Source organism: Camelus ferus, chromosome 13, assembly GCF_009834535.1.
Source record: "Camelus ferus isolate YT-003-E chromosome 13, BCGSAC_Cfer_1.0, whole genome shotgun sequence".
Classification (NCBI taxonomy): Eukaryota; Metazoa; Chordata; class Mammalia; order Artiodactyla; family Camelidae; genus Camelus; species Camelus ferus.
The window spans coordinates 14777721-14800644 of NC_045708.1; the positions used below are offsets into that span (position 1 = coordinate 14777721).

The 22924-nt window shown below is 55.2% G+C and overlaps 1 protein-coding gene and 1 long non-coding RNA gene across 21 annotated transcripts in view; one reads left to right on the forward strand and one right to left on the reverse strand.

Moving 5' to 3' along the window:
• Positions 1-22924, reverse strand: part of RAP1GAP (RAP1 GTPase activating protein) — a 62791-nt gene that overhangs the window by 14488 nt on the left and 25379 nt on the right. For 18 of the 20 annotated variants that reach the window (XR_004325395.1, XR_004325394.1, XR_004325386.1 and 15 more), the window contains 8 exons: positions 13421-13514; positions 7110-7145; positions 6094-6141; positions 4829-4867; positions 4163-4348; positions 1836-1939; positions 1495-1573; positions 1049-1102 (listed from right to left, as the gene is read on the reverse strand). Coding sequence is in view for 7 of the 20 variants with exons in the window: in XM_032495386.1 (XP_032351277.1) it covers positions 1049-1102; positions 1495-1573; positions 1836-1939; positions 4163-4348; positions 4829-4867; positions 6094-6141; positions 7110-7145; positions 13421-13514 (640 nt within the window). In the remaining 13 variants the exon portion in view is untranslated. Of the gene's footprint in view, positions 1-1048; positions 1103-1494; positions 1574-1835; positions 1940-4162; positions 4349-4828; positions 4868-6093; positions 6142-7109; positions 7146-9613; positions 9868-12642; positions 12695-13420; positions 13515-22924 lie in introns of those variants that run through there. The other 2 variants (XR_001366504.2, XR_004325393.1) reach the window with 2 other exon arrangements.
• LOC116668282 lies at positions 21-21785 on the forward strand. The gene is made up of 3 exons (XR_004325396.1): positions 21-32; positions 3706-3708; positions 21688-21785. It is a non-coding gene; the product is annotated as an uncharacterized LOC116668282 (long non-coding RNA).

Sequence of the window (22924 nt, forward strand, 5' to 3'; positions counted from 1 at the left end):
TTTCTCCAGTTGCCATTTATCGCTCTTCCTATGTGCCAAGCACTGTGCCAGGCACTCCACATGCATCATCTCATTTGCTCCTCAGAACAAGCCCGTGAGGGAGGCCCTTCTACTGCCCCCATTTCACAGATGAAGCAGCCAAGGCTCCGAGAGGTTACACAATTACTTGCCTAAGGTCAACAGCTGGCCAGTGGCAGAGCTGGGACTTGAACTTAGTTCTGTTGGATTCCGAAGCTTAAGCTCATTGCTCCTGAGTTCTGCCCATAAGCTCCCACCTCTACTCTGCTCTAATACCCAGCTCGTTCCTTGACTCTTCTGTAAACCCAGCTCGTCACTCTAGAAAGGACCAAGCCCCTTCAATGTGCTGTGGAGCCATGAGCAAGCTCCTCTCCCCACCCTGGGCCTCGGTTTCCTCTTCTGTAACTGAGAGGTGGGGTCTAATTTCTGAGGCCCCTTCCTTCAGGGGACTTTCCTGGACCACCCCACCCTTCAGGGACCTGACCTCACTCTAGAATTCAGTCAGAGCCACAGGGTGTGCAGGGTCTTTAAAGGCCCATCTCTTTCAAGAAGCCTCCCTGGCTAGCTGAAGACAGAAGTGCCTTCCTTTATCCCACATTGTCACAGTGACTTGAACCAAGCACCCATCACCACAGCTGCTGTCTGTGGGGCAGCACTTATGGCGGTCCCTTCTAGGGTCAGAAGGCAAGGCTAGGGGAGTGCCTTGGCTCAGGGGTGCAGATTACCCTTGGGAAGATCCCCAAATGGCACTGAGAGTTTTCAGGGTAAGTAAGGCTCGCCTCAAAGGTGGACAATACTAAGTTCAAATGCAGGCCTTCCTTATCTGCTGTGAATCCCTCGGTATGGCACCAAACCTTTCTGGGCCTCTGGTTCCTCTTCCACAAACTGCAGACTTTGCAGGGTTATTGTGAGGATTAAATGAGAGAACTTAGGAGAAGTACCCTGCACACAGCAGATGCCTAATAAACACTCAGTCCTCTAGTTACCCACCCACCCACCCTCACTGAGCAGGGCCCAGATCCAGCCATACCTTGGGATAGAGCACAGGATAGAATCGATCCACATTCACATCTTCACACACCAGCTGCAGGAGGAGATAAGGGAGGGCCTGAGAGTGAGGCCTCTGGGCCTCCCTGGCCAAGATCTGGGGGAGGACAGCAGGAGAAACGGAGAGGGGACAACCAAGGCTGAAGAAGGCCTGGGGGCTGTCACTCAGAATAGAGTTCAGAGATCTGGGGTCCCTTATATCCAAAAGACGCTCTAAAGAGTACACAGGCAGAGGACAGGAGCCCTGAATATATGCCAGCATGTGGATATCATGCGAACATGTGAGAGGCAGGACCCTGGAGACAGGCCACAACATGCAGGCTATAATCTGGGGCTAAAGATGAGGGTGTGCAAAGGCGAGGCTGCAGCCCCACTCTGTGCCCACCTGGGGCACCCAAAGGGGCTCACATGAAGGATCAGAGGCCTCACCTTTGCCATCTGGACCACGTTGGGGAACTCGGTGAGGCAGGAGATGGGGATGACATCGTGGTATGTCCGGCATTTGGTCCTGGGAGGAGAAAACCCAGTGAGAGGTGAGGCAGTGGGAAAGGAGATGCGAGCTCCTCCACACCAAGTAAGACCAGAGAGGGCAGACCCCAGGGAGGTCCAGAGGTGATAAGGGGGCCAGGCCTGGCTTGGGCACTAATGTGCTGTGTGCCCTCAGGCAAATCCCTGGCCCTCTCTAGGCCTCAATTAGAAGAGTGGGTAAAATGAGATGGGCTCCTAGATTATAAGACCTCAGCCCTCCCTGCTGTCACAGGTCCCCTCACCTGAGCAGCAGTCGCAGGTGCTCCTGGTCCCCAATGACATCGTACTTGAGTGAGAAGACAAGGTGGCCCAGGGCAGTGTCCAGTGAGTAGTAATTAAAATGCTCCTGTGGTGGGAGGTAGGGGCCAGGGCAGTGGGTGAGGCTGGGCTTGAGACTTCCAGAAACCAAACCAGAAAGCCAACTTACCTCCGACTGGAGGTCCTTTACCAAATAGCAGGTGTGCCGGCTAACACCACACTGCCTCAGACAGACCTGCTTTCAAATCCCAGCGCTGCCACTTGCCAGCTGGGTAACCTGAGGTCACCTTGCCTTTCTGTGCCTCGGTTTCCCAGTCTATAAAATGGGAGTGAGGCCAACTACCCTGTGGAAGGGTGGCAGGAACTGAAAGAGATAGTGCCTGGTGCAGAGTAGGTGTACAATGAATGTTTGTAGTAACCTTGGCTCTCTTGAGTCCTCAGCAAAGTCAGGACCACATTTGTACCTACACGGCTATCTCCCAGCCCCTGCTCTTCTCAGGGCTGGGCACACAGTAGGTGCTCAATAAAAATATGTCAACTGACTGATTGCTCAACCCATGGCTCTGAGGCCCCTGAAGCCAGGGCCCATGAGAATGAGGAAATGAAACATCTCATGCACATACCGGGTGGCTGACCAGGCCGGTTCCTACCCTCCTGCCTCACCTGGAGAAACTGCAGGGTTGGGCAGAAATACCCCCGAGGGAGCAGGGGAAGCTGCAGCAGGGATGGCACCCCTCAGACAGGAGCCCAGGGCTGGCACCTCCAGGTGGGGAAGTCTCAAAGCCAAAGGCTGGGAGTGCCAGAAGATTTCAGCCCACCTGGCCCTGGACTCCCCTCCAGCCCAGGCCCTGGGAATGGGGCTGGCTCCCCAGCCACACCCGCCCCAGCAGTCATTGTGGAAGGAAGTCCTGCTTAAATGTGAACACCTGTGCTCAAAGTGGGGGAGGAGAAAGAGGGGCCAGGGGATACACCTCACAAATCCACAGCTCAGGGGCAGTCTGCAGGGGCCTGGGGCAGAGTCCCCTCAGCACTGCTTGGGCATAGAATGATGGAAACCCTCGAATGTTTGGATTTATCTGCAGAGAGGGAGTGGCCAGCATTTGGCAAGGAGGGCTGCAATGAAGTCCTCAGAGCAGGGAGTTTCCCCCAGAACCCCCTGGCCAGACCCAGAGGAGCCCAAGGAGAGTGGGCTCAGGGTCCGAGGGAGTCAATGCCCAAAGTCACCCTGACCTCCTTCCTCTGACAGAACAGGGCCCAGTGCTTCCCCATTCACCCTACCTGGAGTCAGGAGTGGCCCTGCCTCTCTGCCAGCCTCTGGGACCCCTCTTCTCTGTGCTGCTAACCTGACCCTGGTCATCATGTCTTCTCTGAGCCCCTAGCCTGTGCCTCTTCAAATCTTCCTGTGCTCAAGGCACCACCTTCATTCTGTCACTTGTCCCATCACTCCTTCAGCAAAGTTTTCTGAGCACCAACTATGCGCTGGGTCCACACAATCCTCCAGATCCCAACACCTGCCAGACCCAACTAAGAGGTTCTAGAGGGTTGGCTCCTGGGATGCAGGTCCGTCTTGACCCACAGGGTTCAGCTGGGAGGTGGAATCCCATGCCCTGTTCTGGGGTTGTCCCCAGGCAATGGCTCCTGAACCTGAGCCTGCTGGTTCAGTCTCAGTCACAATGGATCCTCTCCCTTTCCCTCCCTGGGGCCCCCGACCTTAGCACCAATACCCACCAGCGTCTGGCCAACGCCCTGGGCCCAGATTGAGATCACACAGCTCCCCAACACCCCAAGGAATTACCTGGGTCTGTTTGGTTTGCTGCTGTATACCTGGTGCCTAGAACAGGGCCAGGCACACAGCTGGTGCTCATTATTTGCTCACCTTGACTGAGCACTTACTAGGTGCCGGATGCCAGTCTGAACACCTCACAAACATCAACTCATTAAAGGCTGGCAGCAACGTCATGCAGTGAGTATCATCAGTATCTCCATTTTTACAAATGAGGAAACAGAGGCCCGGAGAAGGTAAATGACTTGCCTGACATCCTGTGTAGTAAGTGGCAAAGCCAGGATTCAAAAGCCAGGATTCAAACAGCAGTTTTTACTGTTAACCCCTATGCCATAGTACTGCCTTTTGCAATAAATGTTTGTTGATCGAATGAATCCACCACACATGCTCCCTGAAACTCAGAGCTCTGGGACTGTCACCCAGCCCCAGCCCATGATTCTGCTTCCCCTCAGGCCCAGCCTCCCCCAGGGCTGGATTGTGACCCACTATCTCCCCAGCCCAGCCCCTGAACACCAGTGAGCCACCCACCTTGCCGAGAAAGTGCTTCCGGTAGATGCGGGCTGTGGGGTTGCACTCCAGCTTCACCTTGGTTGTGGGTGACTGCAGTGGCTCCGTCTCTGGGATGCTGGTGATTTCGTGATTGGTGCCTTCAATCCAGTAGCCCCCGAACTGGGGCAGCAGAATAAGGGGGAAGGGCCCTTCTCGCCCCAGGACCTGAAGGAGGACTCAGCTGAGAGCCACCCCACCCCACACTGTACCCCGCTTGGGGCCCCAGGACACCCCTTAACTCAGACCTGGAGCCACTTCTACCATGGCTAAGGAGTACTAGGGGTCAGCCCAGAGTCTCTGTGGGTCCCAGGGCTCACGTCCATCCCCTCCAAGGCACCTTCCCTCCCACTGCCAACCCAGATGCACAGAGCCCCATGTCCCAGTCTCAAAGGACTGGGGGGTGCTGGAGGGAGGGGACAGGTAGAGCTGGGAGCAAGACCTTGGTGGAGAAGTTAACATATTTAGCTCAGAGGCTCAAGGGTTCGGATGGGCTCTGAAGTCTTGGGCCTGTAAACTGAGTCTCCAGCCCCTACAGCAAGACCTGTGGTCACGCTCTTGACAGAGAGGAGGAACCAGGTGTCCAGACTCCCTGAGTGAGCGCCTCCTGGACTTGGGGTAGAGATGAGCTCAGTGGGGTCCAGTTACCTCGTGGACGCTCGGGTAGGGAATGTAGTCCTCCTCCGTCTGCAAAACACAAGCAGGGCAGAGGCGCAGCTGTGGTGGGGTCCTTGCCCTTACTTCCAGCCTCCCCAAATCGCCTGCTGTCCAGCCAGCCCTGCTGGTTAGGGGTGCAGGTGGGCTGTGTCCTCAGCTCCCCATCTCACAGGTAGGGCAGAGCTTGCCTTGGGGTGACTCCACGAGGCAGGGCTGAGGTAGGCCTAGCTCACTGAGTGCTGGCAGCCTCTTTTCGGTCTCTTTCTGCCTGGGGAAAAGGAGGCTCACTGCCTCTGGACCAGTGGTTCTCAGTGCATCAAAATGACCTGGAGGGCTCGTAAACACAGGTTGCTGTGCCCCAACCCCAGAGTTTCTGATGCTGTGGGTCTGGGTGGGGCCCAAGAATTTAAAGGCTAACAAGCTCCCAAGTGATGCTGATGCTGCTCTGAGAACCCCTGCTCTGGACAAAGCACTAGGCTTGTGCCCATGAACCCCACTTTAACCCTCACCCCTGCAGCCCTGAGCCCACTCCCCAAGGCCCAGCCACCAGTCTTTTTAGATTGTTGGGGTCCCAAATCACCAACCATAGAATCGTATGCCTACCTGGAGGGGCTATGCAGCTTCCAACCCCAGAAAATTCTGAGTCTAAATAAGAGCCTCCTCACATCCCCTCAGTCCCCAGCCTCCTGTTAGTCTCTTCATGACGGTTGGGGGGCAACCAGGCTCCCCCTCCCCCTCAGCCCTCCCAGGGAGAAGATACATGGAGTGGGAGAGGGTAAGTCTCTTGGGTCCTGGGTTTGAGTCTTCCTGCAGCTGCTGATCATAACTGGCTTCAAAGAAAACATTTTATAACAGGCGGTCGTGAGGGATGGGGCTTCAATTTGGGGAAGCCTGGAGAGGCAGGGTGAGTTTGCAGTGGGGTAGCTGGATTGGGGAGGAGCTGGAATGAAGGCCCCTGGCCTATAGCAAGGGAAGGGTTCTCCACATCTCAGACTCCTAGAGGGCAGGGCTGGGTGCACCCTGCTATGCTCTTGGCCCCAGGACCTAGCCCACAGTAAGTAAGACCACTTTGAAAGGGTGCGGGATTCTCCAGGGCTGGCTGCTTGGCTGGGGCAGCACTTCCCAGGCCCTACCCCCACCCTAGAGAGGGAGTCTGCCTCCCCTTCCCAACCCCCTCCCTCCAAGCCCTTTGGAGAGCGCTGTTCTGGAAGCTGACAGCCCCTAGAAGAGGGGACTGGGGCCAGCTTCACACCTACTTTGAGGGGTGGTGGGAAGGAGCATCGTTGTTCATCCATCCTGCTTCCCTGCAAAGAGAAGGAGGCACACCCCGTTACACCCCTCCCATGCCCACCAGAGGCAGTACCCCTTCCAGGGAGATGGTGATGTGGGGGTGCTCCCAGGGCAGTGTGCTGGCTGGCAGGGTTACTCAGGCCTCTGCAGGGCTGGCCCTCCTGGAAGCAACCTGGACTGAGGGAGACCAGGAGCAGCAGGGAGAATTGGGTGCTCTGTGCCTGTATATTGCCGCCGGGAGTCAGGGCAGGGGCAGTGTGCATGCTTGTGATGGGGAGAGAGGGAAAGAGAGAGAGAAGGAGGGGGAGAGGTAGAGACAGAAAGACTAACAGAGGCAGAGAAGCAGGAAGATGGCACAGAAGAGGGTCTGGAGGGTGAACGGACATCAGAGAAAGCTCCTAAGGTCTGTTCAAGTCCCTTGTCCACCTTCCAACACATACCCAAATAAAACAACAAACAAGTGCCTGGAAGACCAGGGCTGGTGAGTGGGGGTTGGGCAGGAGTCAGATAGATTGGGGGGGACTGCCTAGCTCATTAGCACCTCCCCCTACCTGCAGCAGAGCCTCCGGTTGCCCCTTGCCCTGTGCCCTGGCATCTATCCCTCCTCCCATTCCACATGGGGGTCCTGCAGAGCCTGCCCTGCATCTTGGGAGATGGGGGATGGTGTGTGTATGTGGGGGTGGGTTGAAGCACTGACCCCAACAACCTATACAGGGAAGGGGAGCTGGGGAGACGCAAGTGGGGCCTGGGCCCTTGGGTCAGTCAGAGAGTTGGGCACCATTAACCCCTCATCCTCTCTTCTGACCCCTAGGCAGAAGGCTCTGGACAACCACACACTGCCACCATCTCCTCCTGGCACAGTGTATAAGGGCTCTCGGCCCATCCTCAGAGAGATGTAGGGCTGGAGATACAGCAAGGGCCCCCTCACCCCCAGCCCAACCCCTTCTGTGGCTCCCAGAACAGGCTACAGAGCCCACCTCACCTGCATCTTTTCAATCATCGCAAACAGATCTGTGTTCTGCAACAGAGATGGAGAGAGCAGGTCAGCCCTCAGGTGCCCAGCTGATCCTGCTAAGTCCCCGAGAAGTCTCCACCCACGCCCGAGTCTCCTGGTCCCCCAACTCTGAACAACCACCGAGCAGCAAGAGGGAGTGGAGGGGACATCATAGGACGGGACTCTGTGCCTCTGACCCACAGACTTTGACCAACTGCCAAGGGAAGTCCATCCAAAGCCCAGCACCCTCCCCAGGCAGCCCACCCCACTCAGTCCCCTTCCCTAATGGAGGAGGCTGCTGCTTCAAACAAAGAGGGCTGCGACCCTTGGGGAGAGACATCTCCCCCATATCACTGCAAGGGTGGCAGTGCCAGGATCAGCCCACAGACCTCTCAGAAGAGCCCCAGGTCCCAGCGCCAGAGAAAGGCCGGCTGGGATCCTCACAGGAGGGTCTGTGGTTCCACCTGCCTCTCTTGGAAAAGGATCCCACCCTCTCTCCCAAGCAGTGTGGCCTGGGGGCGCTGCTGGGGGAGAGAATGCTGGGATGTCCCACTGGCCCAACACCTGGGTGTGAGTCCACACACACCCCCTCCTCCCCACTCAGGCTCCAGCCAGCCTCTCCCGAGGCTAGCCAGGGCACACACAGGGTTAACCTGGGCATCTGCCAGCTGTGCTTGGCAGCTTCAGCCTCTGTAGCGCCAACTCCCTACAAGCTTTCCTGGAAGGCAGCATCCTTGTAGGCTGGCGGGGCTGGGGGCTGGGCCTGGGAACCCCCAGTGTCTCTAGGATGGTGCCCCTCCCCCAGCACCTCCAAGGCCTCAATTCAGTCAGCTCCTGAAGTCCAGTGGGAGCACTGGCTGAGCTCACACACATTTGCTATGGGGTTGTGCACCGAGAAACACACTCTCCCTCTCTCTCTCCCTCTAAAACACAGCAGCCTGTACACCAATATTTAAACGCAGTCTCACTGTACCAAAGAAAGCAAACACACACAAACCCACACACACAAACCCACTGGGTCTGTACACATCAACTCTTAGGCACAGAGCTACATGCTAACATACAAATACACGTGTCAGTGTCCTACATTTCACAACAGCACACTCACTCACATACACACACAGGTCCATGCCCTGCAAGCGCCACACACACAAATGCAAACCCAGCCCTATGCAGATACGCACATCAGTAATTGCTCACGAAGCTACACAAATACCACAAAATCACTCTCACATCTGTATGCCGAGAGACACAATAACATGCACTCACAGATACAGGCAGGTATGTTCATGGAAACTGAGACACAGAGCCCCACTCCCACGCACAAGTTCACCCTTCCACATCAGAGTCACACACCTTGTGTAACAGACATGACATACTTGATCCCATAATATAAAAGGAGTTCTGAGAAAAAGAAAAAGCAGGCAGCAACTGTAGGAGTGGTTAATCACCAAGGATGAGGGGCACAGGTCTGAACCACACACACACACACACACGCGCGCGCGCGCGCGCGCGCGCGCGGAGCTCTGCTAAAGATCACGAGACAGACACCCCATGTGCACACTCTAAGGCCTGCCCACAGAGGCAAAACCTACCCTGTAAAATGCATGACAGGAGTCCACAGGAGATGCTGACCCATGGACCCCTCTGACCACACCCAACACTTCTGAGCTTGGAAGAGACAATTCCACAGGCAGTTACAGCAGAGACCAGGCACACATCTGCAGTCCAGGGAGACAAACACACCTGTCAACCCAACACCTTATACAACAGAAACATCAGCATCTGTGCCTGGGTTAGCCACACCACCTCAGCCCAGCACAGCCCCAGCACGACAGTGATGGGGTGCAATGATGTCTCCCAGAGTACCCCACTCAGGTGACCTAACGTGGCCAGGAACAAAGCACCAGGAGTCACAGTCACATAAACATTGACACATGGTACTGTCGCCCAGAGCACACACACAGCAACAAGTGACACCCACAGATACAGGCTTGCTAGTGCATCAGGCACTCTGAAACATGAAAGGCTGTGAGCAAAGTGGCTCAGGGCACCACGCAAAGTTACACTGTGACATTCAGACCCCTCCTAAATGGAGGAGGGGATAGATGAAGTGGTCCAGAGGCTAGTCTCTCTGTCTTTCTGTCTCTGTCTCTGTCTCTGTCTCTGTCTCTGTCTCTGTCTCTCTCTCTCTCTCTCACACACACACACACACACACACAGAGTGCCCCTGTAGCCCAGAGTCACAGTGTCACCACAGGCACTCTGTTCCATAGGCAGCTGCAGAAAGAGCCCAAGGCCCGAGACCCCAAGGCAGGGGTGTGCCCTGTGGCCGCAGTGGCCGGGTGTTAGCCCAGAAGCTAACACACCCTCCATGACGGAGCCTCACACACCCGTCCTGGCTGAGGCAGAGCCTGCTGGTCTCCGAGGAAGTCGGGCTGACTGGCTCCCGCGGACCCCCTCAGCCAGGCCGCCTTCGTCCTGGTCCTCACCTGCCAGCCGGCCCCAGCGGGTAGCGAGCCCCTCCGCGGACGGCCCGGGGGCGCCAGGGGCCGCGGCTGAGCCATCCCGAGCCCTGCCCGGCCCCGGCCCCCGACCCGGTGGCGCTTCAGCTGGCCCAGCCGGCTCCGGCCCGCGCGAGCCCCCGCCCGGGCCCCGCAGCGCCGAGCTCCGCGCTCCCGGCTCCGGGCTCCGGGGACCCGCTGCCTGAGCTTAGTTCGCCCGCCGGCCGGGCCCGGAGGGGGCGGGGCGCCAGGTACGGGCGGCGCGGGGGCAGGGGCGGGGCTTTCGGAGATCCGGGGCGGGGACACAGGAGGCCCCGCCCCGGTGCGGTCCTTGAACACTGCGCCTGCGCGCTCTTGTTAGCGCGCTGGGAGCTTTCAGCTCGCGGGCACTTTGGAACCCCCAGGCTCTCCAGCGCATCCCAAGCCCGCCTCTAATTTCCCAGACTCTGGGTACCTCGCCTCAGGGTTTCAGGGACGGGCTTCTTGGGCTGGGCTGTGAAACCGGGGAGGAAGGGGTGGAGGGGTTTACCTTGGAGACAGAGGGCTTTTGCTGAGCATCTACTTAATGTTGGACCCTTTACAAGTCTCATCTTCTCCCCACGACTCAGAAGATACGAGTGGCATCCTCAATTTACAGAAGAGAAAATTGATTCCAAGACATAAAATACCACGCTCAAGATCACACAGAATCAGAACTAGGAATCCAGGGAAAGGCTTGGAGCTCTTTCCTCTCCCTCCTCCTCACCTTCACCCGCCCCCTAACGTCTGACAATGGCTGGCCTGTACTCTCCCTTCCCCAGGTCCCATGCTCATACCTGTCCCTAACTGCCCCAGATCCTGGAGGAGGGAGGGAACAGGAGCTGCCAAGTCTCCACACATGGAGAGGACTTCAGGATATGTGGGTTCTAGCTCTGTCCTTGCTACAGCATGCTGGGTAGACTTGAGTGAGTCCCTGCCACCTCTGCAGGCCTCAGGTTCCCCATCTGTAAAATATAAGGCCTCTGCAGGCCCTACCGGCTGACCCTACATTGTGTCTGCCACTGTACAGTGGGTGCAGGGCTTCAGCACCCCCTCCTTAGATGCTGGGAAAGCGGCAATTGCTTCCTGAGCTGTGGCCAAGTCAACACCAACTGCTTCAGACCCTGCAGGGCAGGGCTGCCCACCAGCTCAGTATCCATCCTCTCTTCAGCTTCCTGAAGGAGCTCCTGGCAGCTACCCACCACTCTCCATCTCCAGGGGCAAGGGCTCCTGGAAGGAAGGCATTGTGCCTTCCTTTCCCTCAGACCTGGCCCTGGGTCAGACTGGAGCCCAGGAAGCTGGAGGGGGGGAACTCTGGAGATGTGTGTTCCAGACACGGTGTAGCTTTGTTTTTAATAATTAACAGCAGCAAATATTGATTCACACAGGCACTTCCAGGCCTGAGCACTTCCGGGCACCCATCGAAATGCAACCAAAGAAATATTCATTCCCACACTGGGAGGAGGCAAGACCTGCTTGCATCCCCAAGATGTCTGTGTCCCCAGAGTGGAGGGTGTGCACGTATGTGCATGCAGCTGTGTGTATGTGTAACTCTGAGACCAGATGTGGCTGTGTGTGCATGGACATCTTATCTTGGGTATATGTATTTATGTGTTTGTACCTGTACACACATGCATCTGAATACATTTGCAGTCATGTGAATGTATCCATGTATGTAGGTGTGGGGAGACTGTGCATGTACATGTGTGCAGATTCCTAAATCCTCCAGTAGAAAAACTCTTACAGGGGATCAGGGTCCTGGGTAGCTCAGTGTCTGTACAAATGTGGCTTCCCAATGAGAAGGGAATGTCCCTTCTGGGTGTTCTGTCTTGCCCTGGGAATGTAATGAAGCTGGTAATATTTCAGATTCCTAATTTCAACTTCCCAAAATTATTTTCACAGTCATCATCCAATTGCAAGCTGGCAAGGTGGGTAGAGAAGGAACTGTCAGCTCTGTTTCACAGTTGAGAAACTGAGGCCCAGAGAGGAGCAGGGATTTGCCCATTGGCACAGGGAGTCACTTGCCCCTCAGACTAGCTCCACCATCAACATGATAAACGTGCGCAGAGCTGGCAGAGTGGGATGGAGAATGTGTCACAGGCCTGGGACTCTCCTCCCCACCACTGATTTGCTGGGGATCCGGACGGATCACTCAGTCTCTCTGGGCCCTGATTTCCTTTCCTGTAGATCATTCTATCTACAGACTGTGTCTTGATTCTGGGGTGGGTGTGGGCTGTCGGGGTGGGGCAATTTGGAGCCCGTAGCCGTCTGGGCTATACTGGCACAAACGGAGGCTTCTAGCCAAACTGGGCAGAGGCCAGGAAGTCTGAGGGGAGGCAGCTCAGAGCTAATCTGAGAAGGCAAGACTCAGGGCGATGGGCTGTTCTAACCCTCATTTTTCTGATAAGAACACTGAGGCTCAGGGATGGGAAGAGAACCCAGGCCTCCTACTGGATGCTTGGGGGAGAGGAGATGGGAGCCTCACTCCTGAACCCAGCTGCCATGGAGTCACTTCTTCCCTGCCAAATCGCAGGATCATGAACTAGTCTTGGGCTGTTACCCAGGCAGAGACAGGAGAGGATCTCAGGAACCCCCAACATGGTCCCTAGGGCCTCCACTTGGGAACTCCTTGGAGGTGGTGATCCCCTTTATGGACACTATTCCTTGGCTATATGCCCTCCCAGCCTAGGAGAGGTAGATGGCCCTTGTTCCAGGTCAGATCTCTGGGGAAAGAGCTTGGCAGATCTTGCCTCTGCTATTTCCTGGCTGTGTGATCTTGGGAAAACCAGTTCACCTCTCTGAGCATCTGGATCCTCATCTGGAGACTGCCTACCACCTAAGATTTGATGAAAGGACCAAGAGGCATGATGTCTGTGGACGTGATTTAGAAACAGTAAAGTGTACTGCAAAAGTGAGTATCCAGTGCATTAGAGAAGCCACCAGACCAGGCACTCCGGCCAGACAGCCTGAGTTCCAGTCCTGGCCCCATCTCATCCTACCTGTGTGTCTTTGAGCAAGTAACTTAACTTCTCTGAGCCTCGATTTTCTCATCTGCAAAATGAGACTAGTAATAGTACTCACATAAGTACATGGTACTTATAGTTTGAAGATGAAATGAGATATGGCATATAAAGCATTAAGTACTCACCTAGCACATAGTAAATCTCAATAAATGCTAGTGGTTATTACTCGTATTTGACACTTCTTGTAAGTTGTTTAGCAATTTCTCTCTTAACTGGGCTATGGCTCCTTGAGAGCAGGGTCTGTGTCAGATTGATTTCTGGCACCTCAGTGACCAGCACAAAGTCTGGCACAGGTCAAGTGCTGGGCAAACATTTGATTTTGATGATAACAACAAATAATTGCCTCATTTGTAGGGCTCTTCGTCTGTGCCAGATATTGTGCATGGAATGTTTTATCAGCACTTTTGCGTTTAATCCTCACAGTAGCCCTGTGAGGTGGGGTATTATCATCACACCTGATTTACAGCTGAGGAGACTGATGGTGATGCTGATGATGAGGATAAGGAAGAATAGCTGTTTAGCTAGTTTATCCCCAGCTTTTTTGCCCCCCACCCCCAATAGTGCTACAGGCCCTGGTTCAACCTCTGAGACTGTACCAGGCTCACCCAGGGGTGAGGAGTGGTGTCCCCTTGTGGGGGCTAAACCCCAAGCAGCATCTACTTGAATGTTCTACCTCTGCCCAGTACTCATTCTTAGGTATCCGTCAGCCCTGGGGGGTCTCTGGACCAGGGGCTGTGGGTAGGGGGGCACTTACCTTAGGGTAGGGTGAAGCAGTGTGGGAGGGAACTAAGTCCACTCGTGGCAGGTCTAGTGCCTGAGGGAAGCGCTGGTTCTGCCCATCACTCCTCCTGAAAGAGAAGAGTCTGAGGTCAGGGAGGGCCCCAGGTTGGGAGATTTGTAAACTTTGGGAGGAAGAGTCACTCTCAGAGTGGGAGACATTAGGGGGGACAGGTATCTTGGAGGAGGGAGTTTTGGTTCCCCAGGAGGCAAAAGAGGAGGGGCTTCTTGAACAGGGCTGCCAAACAGGCTCTCCTTCCCCGGAGATCAGAGATGTGGACAGAGTCTCTCTCCAAGCTCTCTATTAGGCCTCCCTAACCCACACTCCAGCCAAGAGGATGTCCACAGCCCATTCTAAAGATGGGTAGACTGAGGCAGGGGCAGTGAGGGTTGCTGTAAAGAGCTGAACCCTGACCTCTGGACTAAGCAGGGGTACCCCAGCCTCTAAGCACCACCCCCCAGAGCCTTCAGGGAGATAGTAGCTTTAAGGCTGAGAGAGCACCCTGGTCACTGCTATGGTTAGTGGTAATAACAATAACCGACACTCATTAGGCCTACTATGTGCCAGGCCCTGTGCCGAGCCCCTCTTTCCAGGCCTAAGGGCACAGACTCGTCACCGCAATGGTATTCCCACTTTCCAGATGATGAGGCACGCAGAGGTCATACATCTGGTCAGCAGCAGAGCCAGCATCTGAGCGAGGCTTGACTGACTCCAAGCCCAGACTCTTTGCCCACACCCACACCCCTCCCTGAGGAAAGGAAGCAGGTCTGGTGAGGGTGAAGTCAGCTCCTGCTACCCTAGAAAGCCTAGGAGGAGGCCACCTCTGGGGTCAGGAAGAGGAAGTGCCTGGTGGTTCCTGGGACCCAGGTCGTCCAGGGCTGGGCAAGCAGGCCTGGCTTCCACCCACTGCCCAGGGCCACCCTGATGTGTCTGCACCCCCACCTCAGTCCCTCCACCGAGGCTGGCTCTGAGAGGGTGAGTCATTCAGCTCACATCGGGCTTGAGTCAGGTGGAGCTGGGCCTGCCACACCCCAGGAGGGGAAGTGAATGTGGGAACCTGGTGCAGGAAGAAGACCCTGAGGAAGCTCTGAGCCCTGCTGCTGACTCCCCTGGGCCCAGCTACTTGGACAGAAATGGCTCAGAGGGATGGCCCCACAGCCCTGCTACAGGCACCAGATGCCTCTCCACCTCCCAGGGGTGCAGGGATCTTAAAAGGGGGCCTTGCACTGGGCAGTGCTTGACCCAGAGGATAGATATGGTGACAGTGGCATTTTAGGTTTGTGGCATCAGTGTGAGGGAGACAGTCTCAGGCCTGCTGGGACTCACCTGCTGTGTGACTTTAAGTCAGTGACACACCTCTCTCATTCTCAGTTCCCATGAAAAATTCATCACAGAGCCTGGGAAGCTAGTAGGTATTTACCCAGTGAATTCCTTGATATCCATTCATTCGTGGTAAACTCTGGCTCCCCACATTAGGGTCTCATTAAGAATTTGTTGAATGGATGAGTAAATGAGTGAATGAATGTTGGCAGTAGGAAGGCAGTAAAGGTTTGTGAGCAAGGGAATGGCCTAAACAAAGGTTCCTATAGATTATAAGGTGCAGTGACTTGGGGAGAATCTGGGGAGGGGGGAGTGAAAAGGGGCCCATAGAAATGGTCCAAGCAAATTCCACTGAGGCTGCTATGGGGACTCTTGAGACCTACCCAGTGCCTGGAACTATGTTAGGCATGTTACAGCCTCACTATAGTGCTAAGAGGTTGGCATTATTTATCCCCATTTTTACAGATGGAGAAACTGAAGCTCAGAGAGACGAAGCCACTTCTCCCAGCAAGTGGGTGACAGGGTCAGAATTTAAAGCCCATGCTCTTGACTGAGCAAGGCCAGTGCCAGTGGGATGGAGAGCAGAGGCTGTCCAAGGACCAGGAAGTCCTGAGGTTGAAGCCCAGGATGGTGCGGACCACTGTCTTGGTGGCCCTGGCTGCTGAGTGGAGGTTTTTGTCCAGGATTAAGCTATTCAGGCACTGTCCTTCTGTCCACCCCTTCTCATGCCCCAAGGCTCAGACCATGGCCGCTGCAGGTCAGCCTGGCAGCAGCTCCCTAACACGCCCGCCTTCTAGGACCTGCCTCAGTTTCCCTGTGTCTGGATGCCACGGCTCATGTTGGCCCAGGACTCAGTAGATCTTGCAAGACAAGAGGGCTCTGGTTTCCCTTGGAACCCTGCCCAAGGCCCTCAGCTCTCCAGTTCCCAGCTGGCCAGAGCCCCCGCCTCAGAGGCAACTCCTCTACCTAAAAGGCCATTGCTGAGGCCCTAAGGGGCAGGGGAAGGGAGGGACTCCAGGATGAGGACAGAGCAGGAAATCAGAGGCTCTGGGCCCAGCCTGCCCTCAACCATCCCAACCCTGCAGGGACAGAAGGACAATAATAACAAAAGCCACAGCCTCCCTGTGCCTTCCATGATTTTTCTTAATTCTTGCAGCTCCCCAGTGAGGCAGGCACTCAAAAACTACCTGCTTTACACATGAGGAAACTGAGTCTCAGAAAGGTATATCAACTTGCCCAAGGTCACACAGTTAATGAGGCAGAACAGGCATTTGAACCCAGGTATTTCACTGCAGAGCCAAGTATCTGAACTTCCCAGCATGGCTGGCCAGCCCTCCAGACACAGCGCATCGGCAAGGTGATTATAACAGTGACAGCCCAGGCAGCCATGCTGGTACAGGACGGACTGTGTGTGGGCCCTGCTCTAACTGCTTCACTTGTTATTAACTCATTTCACCCTCATCTTTCAGAGGAGGGAACTAAGACACAGAGAGGCTAAGCATCATGTCCAAGGTCACAATGACAGTAAGGGAAATCAAGAGGCTCTGAACCCCTAACCATCGGGTCTAGCTGCTGCCCTAATGCTATACTACACTGCCTTTTAGTAAATAGTGTTGCTCAATAATACCTTTGAAGAAATGAATAAACAGCCTCTCACCTCCCTCCCTACCCTTTTCCCCTCCCCTGACCTCCTCCTCCTTCTCTCAGACTTCCTCACCTCTCACCCATTTCTTCCTCACCTTTCTAGCCCACCCTTCATTCCCCTCTGCCTCTGGTCCCTGCAGACCTCCCCCTACTTGGTAATTTTCCTCCCTCTCATGAATTTGAAGCTCTCTGTCCCTCCTCTTTCTCTCCCATCCCACCTTTGTCTCCAGGTTTCCATCATTTCCATTCACATGAGGTCCCCCAAGTCTCTGCCCTCTTCCTCGCTTCTCTGAAAACGTTCCTGACCCCATGGCCTGGCTCAGCTTAAAATGCTTTTCCTTCTCCCACACATGCAGCAGCTGGGAAGTGCCTGGAGCTAGCTGGGACATGGGGACCTCTCCCTACTTTTCCCGTCCCCTTGGCCATATGTCATATCTGCACAGCTCTCTACAGTTTGCTCAGGCATTGTCTCATTGAATCACCACAGCAGCTTTGTGAGGTTGCATTATTATCATCCTTTTTTCCAGATAAGAAAACTGAGGTTCAGAGAGGTTAAGTGACAAACCCAGGGTCACACCAGGGAAAGGGCAATGCCAAGGTTTTACTCCAGCCCGGGGTTCTTCTACTACACTACACACATCACAGCCGCTCTCAACTCAGGCCCTCAGTCCTGTCAGTCAGCTCCCCGTGGTCCCTGGCTCCTGCAGCCACTAGCTAGCAACTTCCCTCGGTCCAGCTCCAATCCTGCCCTGTCTGGCCTGGACACCTGCCTATAGTACAGGACACCTGAACACAGGAAAAGGCAGCAGCCAGAGAGGAGATGACTTGCCCAAGGTCACACAGAAAGCTGAAGCCAACCTGGAGTCTGGACCAGGCACATTCCAAGGTCACCTTCAGGCCCTGCAGGTGCATGGCCACCAGTCAGCTGGCCCCAGCTCCGCCCCCGTCAGAGTGCCCATCCCTCCCTGGGAAAGGGTGCGGTGGAGTAGTGGTGGGGGTGCCCAGTGGCCCAGCTCCTGAGTGGGATGGGCCAGGCCGGAAGCTGCTGCTGACAGCTCCGGGGTTTCTTGGCAACGGTTCACTGCACCTCCTCCCCCTCCCTTAGCTCCACATCGAGGTGACAATAATAATTGCACTGTCGTGAGTGCAGCTCTTTGTACTTTTCAAAAGCCCTCTTTATCTGTTCACTCCTGGGAGTCTCACCGGAACTGGAGCAGGAGATAAGGCAGTCGCTAGGATCCCCAATTCCCAGAAGGGTAAACTGAAGCTCAGAGAGGTTAAACCACCATCTCGAAGTCACCCAGCAAGGTGGGAGCAGATTGGGAACTAGAACCAGGCCACCACCAGTCCAGGGCTCCAGACGCTGCACTGGGGTAGGGGGCATTTCAGGGGGGCTTCACACTCTGCGAAACTTCAGGTCACACCCAGGTGTGATTGGGGAGATAAGGAACGCAGGACAGGTGACCAGATGTCTCCCTGGGTTGCTTCCCATCTGTTAACCAGCTGAAGAGTTGATGGGAGGGCCCTGTCTTTTATCTTATCTGCAAAATGAGAGATAATGTCCCCACCCCTTAAGGTTGCATTAGAGTGAGTGAGCCCCGCAGAGCCCAGTAGAAGTGGTGGTTGTTGTTGTTGTTGTTGTTGTTGTTGTTGTTGTTGTTGTTGTTGTTGTTGTTGTTAGCCACTCTCCTAGAGAACCCTACCGTTTCAGGGCACCAAGAGTGGCTGGGCCATCCTGTGAGTAGGGCTTGGCCCTTTGGCCATCCAGAGATAGCTGCCCTGAGTGAGGTCCCCAGGTGGGTATGGCCCCTGCTAACTCTCCCATTCTCATCTCCACTCACACCCCCTTCCTGTCCCGTCCCCATCACCTTGTCCTAACCGGGCTGGGCTGCAGGCAGCTTTCCAAACAAGCCCCACTTGTGTCCTGCTGCTGAGCCTCTGACAGGCTGTGCCCTCTGCCGGGGGCTCCCTTTCCCATCTTTTCTGCCTGGTAGACTATTTATGCTTTAAAATTCAATTGAAACAGGTGAAACTCTGGTGGCCAGAATAGGTGACTTACGACCACCGAGGCAGGAGGCCTGTGACAGGGAGCAGGGCAGGTGCCGGACAGCACACACACGAGTTGGGAAACCAGACTTGGGGGTTTGGGAGGGGCTCAGCCAGTCACTGAACATAGGGCTGAGAAGGATTTATCGGGGGCTAGTCCGGGACAGGAACCAAAGGCGTCCAGGCCAGACCACTGGTCACCAGAGTTGGGTCCCTGACTCTCCCTGAGACCAACTGGTTCTACCAACCTGGTGATTCATATGGAGGCGGGGGGACGTGGAAGGGGGCCAGACCTAGAAGTGAGAGGGAGATGCAGAGGGCTGCTCTTGCGGCTCCTCACTCCCCTGAGAGAGGGCCTTCTGGATGGGGCTCTGGAGGCTGCCTGTGTCTTCCAGCCATGGTATCAGGTCTAAAGGGACCCTAATCTCCTGAAACCAGAGACTAGAGGCCAGCCTGGAACTGCCCCCTCCCTGGGGGGCCACAGAGGCCCGTTGTCTCTGGAGCGCAACCATCCGGCACTACTTGGCCCTGGCCTTGCCGAGGTGCCAGGAAAGGCGGCCAGGGGCAGCCTGTGAGTGAATCTCTGAAGCTAGGCTGGAGGACCCTGGCCCCCTCCTCTGGAGGAGGCCCATGGAGAGAGCGGCAGCAGGTGCAGGGGTTGGGGGACACAGGCGTGGCTGCTCCTGGCTCTCCCTTCCCCAGGCACCTTTGACCTCAGCCAGGACTCAAGAGGGAGCGTTGGGGGGGCGGGGGGTGGGGGAGGGAGAGCCAAGCGCTGTGATGTCCCGCAATCCTACCACAACCCTGATTCAGGCCTGCTGTTATTTTCACACCATTGTAAAGAGAAGGAGTCAGAGCCTCGCGGGGACTGCAAGATGGGCCAGGGTCTCGGCTGCCAAGTGGCCAATTTGGCAGGGTCCCCCTGGGGCAGGCGGAGAGGACCTCAGGCGCTAGGCGGGGCAGAGGAGGTGAGCAGAAAGGTGGCACGGGGGCCCCCACCCTCATCCTGAGCTGGCTGAGCACCGAGACACCCGGATCCTGGAGCTGAGCCAGGCAGCGGCCTCCTGAGCAAACAACAGGTTGGCAGCCCCGAGAGTAGGTCATGGGACTGGCCCCCACCCGAGGGCACAGCACCTGGGAACCAGGCCTCCCATCCACCAGCTGCCCGCCAGCACCTCCCCTGCCCAGGTGGCCCAAGCCCTGCAGTGGCTGAAGCCTGAACCTCTGCCTCCCTGGGGACTGACTCCTCCCTGCACAGGGGGCAGGAGGGAGGAGTGACCCTGAGATGACCTGGCCACAAGGCCTATTCCTGCTGGGTAATAATATCTGCTTACCTGGCCTGGCACTTTACAGTTTACAGACTTCCTTTGCTCTAGACCCTCTCAACAGCCTCACAAAGAACCAAAGGGCAGGTGATGTTACCTCCATTCTATGTGGGAGAAAAGTGAAGCCGGAACAGAGGTGATGACTTGCCCAAGGTATCACACTCAAAGCCCAAACCCAGCTGCTTTACTCCTTGCCCACGTGGGCACAGGGCAACTTACTGCTGGGCTGGCACAGGCTGCCGCCCTTAGCGCCCAGGGAAAGGAGGGCCGGAGCCCACGCACAGGGACTTCCCAGCACCCATTGCTGCCTGATGCCCACATGCAGTCTCACAGGCACCCACACCCCGCCTCCGCCGTTAACCTTACTGTCCCTCCCAGCCTCTGTAGCGCAGGGGCTCTCCCTTCCTGAACTCCATGCATTCCTTCGCTTGCTCACTCCATCACCCACCCACTCCCCCATGTGCCCTTCATTCCTATGCTTAGTCACTCATTCAGGACACATGTCCTGATGCCTGCTCTGGGCCAGACAATGGTCCTGAGTGTTGGCATAGAAGGCGGGGTGAGCCAGGCCTCCCCCATCTGGAAGCAAATCCCAGTGATACCGCCTGGACTGTTCTCTAGCTGTGCTGGTGTTCTGCGGCCTCACTGCTCAGATGCTGAACCCTCCAGTGCTGAGGCCTTGTTAAATCCATCCCTCCCTCTTCTAAGCCTTGGCTTTGCCACCTCATTGGCTCCAGGCCACTGGTGAGCAGAAGTCCCTGCCAGGCCAAGGCAAAAGCCCCTTGCGGAGAGACAAGGTCATTATCTCCTAACTAAAGGCACAAGGAGAAGCCCTGGCTCTTGCCTCCAAGTTGCCAGGTGTGCAGGATTAAGTCACCATAACCTCTCTAAGCACTTTCCACTGGAAACTGGGACAGACTAGATGACACTAAGGCCCAGCTCTGACATTCCACAGAGGGTGAATGGGAGGATGAAAAACTAGGAGCTGAGTCCACCGTGGACTGGTTGAAACTAGAACGCTGGAGGGACCACTCAGCCCAGCAGGGGGTGTGGAGGGGGCCTTTACTTCTCTGAGCCTCAGTTTCCTCATCTGCAAAATGGGATAGTAATATCTACTCTACATGCTTGTAGCATAGACTAAATTTGATATTATGTGTACAATCTGACTAGCCTAGAGCAGAGTATACAGTAGGGGTTCAATAAATTACAGGCTCCTGCCTGGAGAGGCAGCATAACATCAGAGGTGTGGACCCTGGAATCTGACAGACTGTATCTTAGCTCTACCACTTAACAGCTGTGTGACCTTGGACAAGTTACTTAACTTCTCTGAGCCTCAGTTTCTCATCTATAATATGGGGATAACAGCAATGTCTGCCTCCAACAGTTGTCATGAGGATTAAATGAGTTCATACATATAAAGTATGTAAACATTAACCATGAGCATTTCCTGGCCTTCCCTTCCCTCTTCCTTTCTTCTTTCTTTCCTTCTGCAGGCTGCTGAGGACTGAGGTAGGGCTCCTGGGTGAAAGCTGTGAGAAGGTACACCGGAGTCCAACACAAGAAACAGTGTGATAAATAGAGCCATGTAAGGTAATGAGCTCCCCGTCAAGCAAAGGCAGGCAGATCCTCTCAGGGACGTAGGGGGAGATTCTAAGGTGCGGGAAGAGGAAAAGTAAGGGGAGCATGGAGCTTCACTAGATGACCTGCCAGGTGCCTCCCATGTGTGGAATCGGTTCCTCTTGACTCTAGGGTACCTGTGGTTGAGGGCAGAGGCGGTGGATAAGTTCCTATTATTTTGAGGAAACAGACCTTCCTGGGTCTCCTAGGGGCACATGGATTGCTGTTACTTCTCTGTCGGTTTTTTGCCCCTCCTATTCAAAGTGAAAATGGGGGTACTCTTTGGCCCAGTAATTCCATTTCTAGGCATTTATCCTCCAGAAATACCTTTAAAAAGCACAAAAATATATGAACAGAGGACATACACTCTAGCGGGGTTTGCCATAGCTGAAATCTGGAAGCTGGTTAAATACATCAAGGCACACGCAAACCATAGGGCACCATGCAGTGACAACAAGGGAGGTCCCAGCCCTGACGGGAATGGCGATTTGAGGCATACAGTTAAGTGAAAAAGGCAAATCGTACCACAAAAATCTCACTTGTAAAAATTTTAAATTATGTGTAAAAGTTCGTATGGGTTATCTCTGGGAAACAGGCTCACTAGGAACTTCTGCCTTCTACAGGATACATTTCTCTGCATTGTTTGGATTTTTACAATGAGCACTTCTTATTTTTGTAATCAGAAAAAAAATAGTGAAAGAATAAAAAAACGGAGCCGGACGAGTCAGCTCTCTGAGTACCTGACTCCCTCACCTTCCTCAATCATCCTAAGGAGATTCTCTTAACTCCTTGTTCCAAGAAGCTGACACCAAGGGAGGTTAAAAACCATGGTCAAGGTCCCCCAGCCAGGAGGGACAGAGATGGGCTGACCCTTGTTTTTTTGGCTGCCTCTGAAGCCTACGCTCTTCCCCCCACTCTAGGCACCCTGCTCTGAGGGACAGGGAGGGAAACAGGTGGGAGAGAAGCAGTCCAGGCTGCTGGGCACGAGGCTGTACCCTGGGACCTCAGCTGTCAGGTCCTGGGAGCCAGGCCAGAGAGGGTGAGCCTGTGCGGGGGACAAGCCTGTCCACCTCATCTGCAAATGCAAATGAAGGCTCTGCTCTTGCCTTCAGGTCCCTGCCTGAGCTGCCCCAGACTAGCAGGCTGGCAGGTACCCAGCTCCACCCCTGGAACCACCCGCTCAGGGCCTCAGGGTCACCAGGCGGGTGGGCACACACTGGGGCTCAAAATAACTTTCCAAGTTGATCAACATGTTTCTGGAAGAATGTGGCGTTGAAGGTCACTTGCCATCTTTTCAGTGAAAGCCTGGAGCGGAGAGGTTCATAGCTGAGTGCTCCTGAGTCTGGGTGGCCAGGGTACCCAGCTAGAAGTCAGACGGACTAGAGTTCAAATCCTGATGAGGTCAAGCTCTAGCTGTGTGGCCTGAGGCGAGTCGTTTCACCTCTCTGAGCCTCGGTTTCCTCAGCTGTAAAATGGTGTTGGTAATTCCTCCCTGCAGCGTTGCTGGGAGAATTCAATGAGATAACGC